This window comes from Aulostomus chinensis, chromosome 1 (genome assembly GCF_037954235.1).
Source record: "Aulostomus chinensis isolate RoL2024-O1b breed Wild chromosome 1, RoL_Achi_v1.0, whole genome shotgun sequence".
Taxonomy (NCBI): Eukaryota; Metazoa; Chordata; class Actinopteri; order Syngnathiformes; family Aulostomidae; genus Aulostomus; species Aulostomus chinensis.
In genome coordinates, this window is record NC_141320.1 from 64,730,180 (window position 1) to 64,740,207 (window position 10,028).

At 46.0% G+C, this 10,028-nt stretch overlaps 1 protein-coding gene across 3 annotated transcripts; it reads right to left on the bottom strand.

The window, feature by feature from the left end:
• Positions 1 to 401: 401 nt before the first annotated feature.
• LOC147272753 (gap junction gamma-1 protein-like) lies at positions 402 to 7,468 on the bottom strand. 3 transcript variants are annotated; one of them, XM_086200730.1, is made up of 6 exons: positions 7,276 to 7,468; positions 6,079 to 6,204; positions 3,299 to 3,572; positions 2,981 to 3,206; positions 2,227 to 2,907; positions 402 to 1,853 (listed from the first exon to the last, which is right to left on the bottom strand). In XM_086200730.1, exons 3-6 carry the CDS (start codon positions 3,536 to 3,538, stop codon positions 1,840 to 1,842), a joined length of 1,161 nt encoding a protein of 386 aa, XP_086056856.1. In that variant the 5' UTR covers positions 3,539 to 3,572; positions 6,079 to 6,204; positions 7,276 to 7,468; the 3' UTR covers positions 402 to 1,839. The 3 variants fall into 3 exon arrangements, with proteins under 3 accessions (XP_086056856.1, XP_086056849.1, XP_086056863.1); XM_086200723.1 differs by lacking the exon at positions 6,079 to 6,204 and having other exon boundaries at positions 7,276 to 7,466; XM_086200737.1 differs by lacking the exons at positions 6,079 to 6,204; positions 7,276 to 7,468 and adding an exon at positions 7,116 to 7,265.
• Positions 7,469 to 10,028: the final 2,560 nt, after the last annotated feature.

Sequence of the window (10,028 nt, forward strand, 5' to 3'; positions counted from 1 at the left end):
GAACGGCTGATTTCAGATCATCATTTGCATGGCCGGCTTCTGCAAGAGCATAAACAGCTTTTAAGCTGAATGAGCCTTTAACGCTAATTGACAAGTAAATGTTTCATGCATTTAAATGTGGTCTGAGAGGCTTTTACTGGATTTTCTAGACATGTTTCACTCTCGCCTCTAGAGGGCAGTGTAGGCCTGTTTAAACTTTCCACATTCTTGAGCAGAAAACTATCATTCTAAACCATTGGATGCTAATTTCATGAGCTATAAATGCCACAAACATCAGGAGTCTGACAATCTTCTCTCGTGTTTCCATTTCCCCAATTAAATCATTTCAGGCGGGTTTGTTGCTTCAATACGCACACAAAACTGGGAAAAACAGGCTTCACAAACAGCCAAACTGCAAAAACTTCTGTTCAAATATATTTATTTACTCTGAAGACAAAATAATCTCTACAGTTACATATACTACAAAACTTGCAAGTAGAAAACAAAAGTAGAAAAGTACTATATTCAAACTGGAATGTCGTACCTTACAATAAGTGAGATGAACAGGATACAGCATCAAACAGCTCTCTGGCAACCTCCAGTCGCAGTTTTCCAGCCAAAGAACATAAAACCAACCAATAATGAATTCGGTATGAAGCTCCTGATCAAAGTCTGGGGAGGAATTGAACATCAGGTTCGTTTCCATGGCGCCAGGCTGCGTTTCAGCTCCGTCAAACTGTCATCGTTTCCGCTGCTGTTCCCACCCCCCCCCCCTTCCATGTTTGAGCACAAGAGGCGGAGGAACTCATGTCAAGGGTGGAAAATTATGTCTCACCAAAGAAGAATGTAAATTTGAAAAGACAAGGATGGAATTTTTCACGGCTGACAGTCGAACAGAGGTTTCCAGCTGGTTCTTAAGAGTGAAATTTAACTTACTGCTATTGTGAATCGTTTCAGGAAGGAAAGGTTTTACTCACGTCCAAGTGTCAAATACGAAGCAGTCGTGTGATTCGGGTGGCATTTCTGATGCCTGCTCGCTTTGGTCAAGTAAAAAAAAAAAAAAAAGGTAAAATACGGGGGGATTTTAACTGAACTGATGAATTCCTTGAAACATTAACAGTCAAGAAAGAATTCAAGCATTTCCCAGGTAAACATTTTGGCTGATTGGAGTAAATATACAGGCTTCAACCCCCCCCCCCCCCCAAAAAAAGTGATTTCTGGTTAACAAACATGAAAACATGACATCTGCTTAAATTAAACATGAAAACATGACTCATCTTGTAAAGGTTAAGCCATCCTCCTTGCACATAATGCCGCTGTACACGCTCCAGAAATGACATGACCCAAGGTGGTGAGATTGAGGTCGACAAGCCTCAACAAAGTGGAACATCCAGAGACGTTTAAAAAAAAGAAGAAGAAAGAAAGAAAGAATAAAAAAAGCGTCTGTTTTGTGAGGATGACGAGGGAAAAAAAAAAACAAACACTCCTGCACTTAAAGCTGGCAATAATGGAGGAGGAGAAAGAGCAGGTTTGAGCTGCGGGCGCAGTCTGGACGCAGGTCGGCAAGCATAAACTCGAGATGTGACAGGCTTTCAAGTTTAAAGTCATGGAGATGAACCGTCTGTCACAATAGCTGGGTCAGCGTTTTGGGTTGTTTTTTTTTTTCCTTTCTCAACTGACACGTAATACTGAAAGGCACATTTCTCTCATCCACACACACACACACACACACACACACACACACACACACACACGCTTTGGTCTCCCTCAGTGGTCTGACTGCATTCCCATATGTGCTTCCCCCATGTGTTTAAAGGCCAGTAGGAATGGAGGGGCAGACGTTTGAGGCAGGAAGCACGCTCAGGCACGTATTCCTGGGGAAGGACGAGACAAAGCAGAAAAAAAAAAAAAAACACTCAGTCTCTACGTTCAAGTGGAATTAAAAGCCTCTTTCACGGGTAACTAAATCTATCTAAAAAGCCGAGCTGAAATGTTTTGATGAATCATGCAAGAAATTGACTTTGCAAGATACGAAACTCAACGGTGGTGAACATTTTCTATTTTCAGAAAAAAGCAGTCAACGTTACTTTGGAGAAGATGAATTTTTACGTAAATGACCTCAAAACACTGACAAAATCTGTTCTGATGTGTTGGATGGTGCATTTGTGGATTTCTAATGTTACTAATGCAACTACGGCTCCATGAACGCCGGATGGGATGAAATTATCGAAGCGTTTTCCTCAGTACCTTTCTCGCTCGCCTCTCCCTGCTTCTCCTGGGCAAAGTTGAGGCGATTCTGCTCAGCCGGCGTCTGTGCCGTCGTGTTGACCTCCGGGCTGCTGCTCCGTGAGGGGCTCCCTTCCTCTACGTGGTAGGCCAGGTCCAGGTGCTGCTGCGCCAGCTTCAGGTGCCTCCTCAACCGCTCCAGGTCCCTGGATGAGTTCCCCTCATCGCCAAAACTCTCCCTCCCAGAGTCGCCCAGCGGCGAGTCCCTCAGCTCTCCTTTCTGTCTCTCCTTCTTCATGGTGGCGTGGTACCCTGGCGGCGCTGTAGGCATGGAGCGGGAGGAAGGAGGAGCAGGGGGGCGGGACCTGAGGGTGGCCCGCTGGCGGAAGGTGTCTCGGACCCCACCGATGCCCAAATGGATTATTTCAAAGGCGGTGAGTATCAGGCAGAGGAAAGACACGACGTACATCACCAGCAGGAAGATGGTCTTCTCAGTGGGTCGTGACACAAAGCAGTCCACCGTGTGCGGGCAGGGTGAGCGAGTGCAGACGTAGGAGGGTATCACCTCAAAACCATAGAGGACGTACTGGCCGAAAAGGAACGCCACTTCAAAGGTAGAGCGCCACAGCAGCTGGCACACGTAGACTTTCATCAGGCCATCGCGCAGGATTCGCCGACGACCGTCGTGCTTTTTCTCAGAGCCTTGAGAGTAGAGACACGCGGGTTAGAACCCCACAGGTGTAATCAGAGTTTGACTGCGGAACACTGCTGCTACCTTTTTCTGCTTTATCTGGCTTCTCCGGCTCAATCTCCTCAGCAATCATGGGGTCTTCCTCGCCATTATCCTCCGCCTCCTCATAGTCCCGAACTGCCCCTCGACTCACGATGGGCATCCTTTTCTTTCGGGGCCTGATTGGCCGGTAGTCGCTGTCCTCCATGCGGGCGATCTTGTGCATGGCGAAACCCAGGTACATGATGGTGGGAGTGGTTATCAGGATCACCTGGATGACAGATGCACACAGGTAAAACGCTTCAAATGATCACTTCAGAACACATGATGAAGGTTTGTTTTCTTATCATCATTCAAACTCACCTGAAAGATCCAGAATCGGACATGAGAGAGCGGCGCGAACGCATCGTAGCACACGTTCTCACACCCAGGCTGGTTTGTGTTGCAGATGAACTTGCTCTGTTCATCGTAGTAGATGGTCTCACCGCCGACGGCTGTCAGCACAATACGGAAGATGATGAGCACCGTCAGCCAGATCTTCCCCACGAAGGTGGAGTGGTTGGAGATCTCATCCAGCAGACGAGTTAGGAAGCTCCAGCTCATGGTGCCGGGGTGAGCAGGGAGCTAAATGAGCTCTCTGGGGGAGGAAGACCAGATTCAGGTCCTATTAGGTGCAATTATTGATTTGAAATATAAACAAACAGCAGTGGAGCGAAGGCAAATCATCTGACATAAAAGCCAAGGAACTCCGCTTCTTTTGGTTCCAGATCAGGCGTCTATCGGCTGCAGCGGCGGACGAGGTCGTCTCTGAAAGGGCTGCTGCTTTTTTGTGAGGCACCCAAGATCTACACTTCTGAAGTGTAGTGACACCACAAATAAACAGCGACCCACTTTCCGTTATTCTGTCTGCTTGTGGAGAGACAGGGCACGCGCGGGTCAGACCGCCCGTCACTCACAGGGTTGGCACGCGCGGGTCAGACCGCCCGTCACTCACAGGGTGGGCACGGCGAGCAGTCATAGTTGCCCTGATTTCAGTCAGAAGAAAGACAGCAACCAGAGAAAATCCCAAAACTTGACCCCACAACCTTTGTCCTGAGATAACGACCTACGCGCCAACTAAAATGCTGAAAATTAAAATTTCCAGCTGCTCTCACGTGGACGTTTGCTGGTTTTCATCTTGGAAAACAATATCCACTCCCAAAGCTTTGCTGTCAGCCATTTTGTTTTTTATTGTTGTCAGGGACTTTAGGGTTTAAAATAAAACAAAAGGTCCCAAAAAGTAATTTGTGGTTTTTGCTGCTGAGTGAAGACATGAACATTGAGTGGAAGCTTTTCCACATTTCGGGTGGGGAAAAAAATAAATAAAAATGAAAGTGCCACGCCTGGAGCTGTCCTGTTTGAAGTCGCACCAAACTGCCAACAGAAACTGTTCCTAGATCAGCTGGGGCATCTTCCTGTGGCGCATTAATATCCATATACTGACTGTCTCATCAGCTGAAAGTCTAGAAACTGGAAAACTTCACCTGGGTTTTCCGGGATTTGCTGGAAGCCAAGGGCCACTGACAAATAGTACAGGAAGCCTCCAAGCCTTGCTCAAATACTGCGGTAATGGAGAGCAAATACTGCAGTGCGTGAGGTAAATCTGAGATACACACACACACACACTCATCCCTCAAATACGCCTCGACTACACCACAAGCCATGATTCAGGCGACAGCCTTCCAGCGCGGCGCCATGCCAACCTAAGCGCCTTAAACTTCAAAGTTCCGGCTGGTACACGGCGGCGTGGAGACCCGGTGTGGTACTGGACCGGAGGAACTGGAACACTAAGAGGGGGAGCAGAGTTGGGAATTAATTTCTTTTCATCCCGGCTGAAACGGTTCTTTGCAAGCCTTTATGCGGGAGGTTTACACGCACAGAACAATGAGGGTTCTCTCTGAGTCCAGTAAGTTACCGCTCAGCTCTGGAGACCTTTTCTTTTCATTATTTTTCATTTTCGTCATCATGTTCACTTCTTCTTGTTTTCATGATCAGTTTTACTTAGATTACAGGTTAGAGGCTATTTATCCTGCAACCTTTGTTCATTCTAAGAAAAAAAACAAACAAAACAAAACCCCAACAAATTCCTGTAGAATTAGAGACAGAAAACGTAGAATAAAGGAAACCGGAGGGTGTCCCACTGGACTCCTGTGCTCAGCCTCACCTGCAATGTGAACAGCTCACTTTCTCAACTTCACATCCTTCTGCAGTCAAACTGAGTCACTACTTTGATAACCTTTCCAGAAGATTTTCAAGTCTGTTTTCAGGACGTTTAAGCAATGATGTTCCCTTTCCAACATTCCCGGTAAACAGGGTGCAGCATAGACAAGAACCAGTATTCCATGACTCAATGTGACTGGGCTTTTAACCGTTACACCAAGCTGCCGGCAGTTCTTCTCCGCTGCACGCTTACTCATCCATTCCTTTACGAAATCTTCAGAAATGGTGAGGTGGACGTGCCGGAGCCTGACCTTCCTACCAGACACGCGCACCAGACTTAATTGGAGAGAACAGCGTGTTAGATAGTGATGCGTCTGGCAGCTGCCAAAGATAGAACCAGGTTCTAAAAAGGTTCTCAGGGAGGAGTTAGTCAGCCTCTACCTGGACATCATCATCATCATCATCTCCTCCCCGACTTCTCTCACTGTTGACTTTTACTTGTGGGAACGTTGGACAAGCAAAAAGAGACGGGAGCGAGCACAGCTGCGGGGGTGACATCTGTTTTAGCCCTGCAATTACAAACCCCGCCTAGAAATGGCACAAGCATCTCAGCAGCCAAACACCCAGCACAAGACCTCGCATGTTCTCCCAGCTACAGGCTCGTCCATGAGCTCACCGTCCTCTTACAAAGGTGCCCGTTCAAAGTCAAGCTTACCGCCATGCTGCCAAGGCAGACACCACCCTGATTACACCTCTCACCTCCAGTTGAAACGGACTTGAACCGCCTGCTCCATACGGAGGTGAGGTACGGAGCGTTTTAACACCATCAGTATTCAGAGGATGAAAAAGCTTCTCGTGCAAACATGAAATGTCATGTTCTTGCTTCCTGTCGTCACTCTCGCTCTCCGAGCTCAGCTGGTCAAGGCAGACGGCCGCCCACGTACCGAAGAAGCCTGAATCTCTGTTCCTGGTTCTTTTGAATCTCTGTTCCTGGTTCTTTTGTCGTCTTTTACTGGACCCTTGTTCCTCCTGCAGTGCGACGCGAGAAGCACGATGATGTGTGAAACCTGCTACACAAACACAATCTGATGATTCGGAGTGTGTGTGTGTGTGTGTGTGTTAAGAACTATTCCTGGCTGGGGTCTACTCACTCTTTGCAAAGCAGACAAAAAAAAAAAGTTATTTCAGACTCCAGCTGAGTGGCTCACTTTTTCATTCAGTTTGACCAAACTTTGGACTGCAGGTGCTCTAGAAAGAGGAAAAAATAAAGAGGAAAAACACTCGTGCGGCCAAAAAGATGAAACCTTGCAACTTCGCTCGAGAAAAACAAAAAAGTTCATCGGCCACTTGACTAAACTAACATGCTTTTACAGACAGCCTTTAAACAGTAGCGTTTTTGCACTTGTGGGCAGCTCCACTGATTTAATGACCTTTTTTTTTTCCTTGTGCTTCAGGAGTCAGCGAGCTGAAGGAGGCGATGGAGGGGGTTGGAGAATTTGGGCAAGAGATCTGGACAAAGCAGAGGCGAGCTAACATTCCTGCCTAACCAAAAGCAGAAAGCTGGATTTTTAGGGTTCAGGGAGCAGACGCAGGGCACATGAAATCCTCCTGGAGACTCGATCCGGTGACACCACGAGGGGGGGGACCAACAGAAAAACTGCTTCAGACTCTGCGTTCCGTTTCTAATAATCAGTAAAATGAAGTATAAAAAGGGAGAAGAACACGCTTTGCTGAGTCAAGATGAATTGTTTTGGAAATTGTGGCATTCCAGGAGGAAAGAGAAAAAGTCCTGCCAAACTTGAGTGGGGGAACAAAAACCCGGTGCACTGAAAAGCGATTACATAGGAAACTCGAACAAATCACTTGCGGTGGGAGTTTATTTTAACGAGGGGCTCCGGTTCACCTGGCGTACACTTTAAAATCTAGACATTATAAGATTTTTAGTCCGCGATGTTTAAACCTTCCTCTCAGGGCGACTCACCGCTCCAGCAGCACGCACGGATCCAAAAGTTTGATTCCACGTGACTAAAAACAAACTTAAAATTAACTTTTACGTGCTAAACATACAGAAATGTGTTTTGTAGTCCTCGGAGATGAAAGTAGCAGCTTCAAACTAAGTTTTCCTGCGTCCAAACACCCACCTTGTGCGCTCCGAACCGCGCGTCTTCTCCTCTCCAAAGCGCTTAATTGCTCGACCAGGTTTTCCTAATTAGCGCGCGTCCGCGTCCGAGGCAGCCTTCACCGTGGATCCCTTCAGCCCGTGTTGACCCCATCCATGTGTCGGCGTCCCGAGCGAGAGGACAAAAGAGAGAGAGAGAGAGAGAGAGAGAGAGAGAGAGAGAGAGAGAGAGAGAGAGAGAGAGAGAGAGAGTCTTGCGGGCTCCTGCTGCTCTCCTCCTCCTCCTGCACCTCCTCCTCCTCCTCCTCCTCAAGAAGAGGAGGCCTCTCACATGAAACCTGAGATCTGACTACCGTTCTGCCTTCGCGAAAAGAAAAAAGCACCAAAAAAAAAGAAGCCCACTATATGAATCCTCTTATGAGTTTATGATACTATGAAAGTGTCATGGATAAATTTTAAGTGGCTCGCAGGGATGTAAGAGGAGTTTCGGGGGAGATCGAGTCATATTTAAACTGTCAGAACATCATAAAGTTTATGAAATATATTGCAGTAGTCGAGGTGGAAACAGTTTTTACTCTAACGAAGTCCAGGTATCATTAGAGATGGGATATCGGACCGGGAATATCGAAGTCAGTACCGGTACTCACATTATTCATCAACTGATTTAATCCATGAGTCCTTGAACTATTTCTCCAGAGAAAGTTCGAATTTAATGAGTTTGTGTGTTTTATTTCTTTCTTGCAAATATTAAGTATTATGTACATAAATTAAAAGTGTTAAAGGTAAAAATAATCCAATCAGAACTGAGAGTATATAGATCAGTACCTCTCCAATCTATCCTTCACTTGACTCATTACATTTTACTAGACTTTGTACTTTTACTGCACCACATTTCCAAGGAAATTTTTTTTTTTTTTTTACTACCTGAACCGAACTAGATACTTTGAAGAAAAGGTTTTGACATGAAAAACAAAGTAAAACCTGATGAAAATGATGAACCTCTGAGAACGTTCCCAAGCACTGGAATACACAAATATCATGTAGAACGTGTACTTCAATAGGAAATCCCTGTGTTTTAGTCAAATTTTGATTGGTAAAAGTTACTTTTCTCACAAACAGAAGTACAAAATATATCTGGTACTTCTTTTACTCCAGTGAAGCACCTGTGTGGATCATTTGCTGCTGCGCTGCTGTATTTTTTAGTTATATAAACCTAATAAATGCGTGTGTGACGGCGTCCTGCAGGACATAAACAGACTCGTCTCACTCACATTCCTCTGACAGCGTTTCTGATCTTCGCCGTTTACTGTGTGAAGGAGGTGTTGGTGATTTTAGAGGCTCTACTTTGTTTTCCTCTCCTCTAATTATATCAAATTGCTGGTTAAATTCTTTTCTTTCTTTTCTTTTTTTTTAAGAAAAAACAACATCTCCAGCACAATCAACGGCACCACACACAGTCTCGTAAAGTTGAGTCAACACCTCCATAAAAACATTTCAACGAAAACTGGAATGTACTGCTGGGTTGCTCTGTAGCACTGCAGAACATTCAGTTATGTTAGTCATATTCTAATTAAAGAGTACTTTGTGATTTAGTACTCCGGTGTTGAACCCAGTGCGTAACCCCGCATCTCGGCTGATGTGACGGACGCCATCTAGTAGCGTTCCCAGGATATGATATATATAAACTCAGGATGTTCTGAGTTTTTTTTCAGGACTATTCTACAGCAGCATCCAGAGATCTCCAGTGGAAAGTTCCTGAAAAGTTGTACAATCAGTGAGCATTCAGCTCAATAATTGCTCTGGAAACATTCCAACATCCAAGAATGATCTAATGATTTAAATGTATTCCAGATACAATGTAGGGAAGCTAACAGGCTACCACTGAGCTAACAGGCTATCCCTGCAGTGTTCATTGTAGTCCAGGAGTCAAGAACAGACAAACTGGGCCTCTCAAGCTGGGCATGAAATTAAAGAATCAACTCCAGGTGGACGATTGTGGAAACAAGACACAACTGTGACTAGAACTATTAGAGAGCGTTAAAAAGTGCCGAGAACGTCGTCCTCTACGTGGCGATAAATGTAAAATCAAATCTCTTCAAGTCTGAGCTAACTTTTGTTTGAGACTGTTTATCTGTTTACATTCATTTTTTATGTGAAAAAGCACATTGAGCACAACAGCGTAACGGCATCATTCCAGCTTCCTGCAGAGAACCCCACGTTATCCCCCTGACCACAATCTGGCAGCGCAGCGGCCCGACGGAGCGCTGCGTGACTGCAGCTCTCAGACGAGGAGGCCCACCATCTCGCCTCGACTGCAGCGTTCATCAAAACAACAAGAGTTCTTGCTGTCATGCACAGTGCAGCTGTGGGGCTCTGGATTTACCAGATGATCTGACATGTTTGGAGGAGGCCGTGAGAAGTCAAACCAGGCCAGATGTCTGCGCCAGCCAAAATGCCATGGCTGGATCTCAAGTTTGGTCCAAGTCAGGCATGAACTCATTCACCTGCAACCTTCATTTCCACTTTCAAGTTCATTTTTACTCCTCAGCAACATCTTGGCATCTGGAATCCAGATTAAACGTCAGTGTCTGTGGGGAGAGAAATGTGTGACAAATGTAGTGGCACGTAGCTGGACGGCAGCCAAAATGGATTAAATTCTGTTCAAGACAAAATCAGGAAGGGGGTGGCGCGAGTTTTCTTAGGGCTCAAAATTCCTTTCGACCCCCCCCCTCCCCTGGGGAACTGCTCTGGTAGGGAGGAGGGGGCTTTCACCTA

Coding starts and splice junctions, on each gene's coding strand:
- LOC147272753 (XM_086200730.1), bottom strand. CDS start 3,538: ATGAGCTGGAGCTTCCTAACTCGTCTGCTGGATGAGATCTCCAACCAC. Junction 3,207..3,298: donor TCCGATTCTGGATCTTTCAG/GTGAGTTTGAAT, acceptor TCTGTCATCCAG/GTGATCCTGATAACCACTCC. Junction 2,908..2,980: donor GCCAGATAAAGCAGAAAAAG/GTAGCAGCAGTG, acceptor TCTACTCTCAAG/GCTCTGAGAAAAAGCACGAC.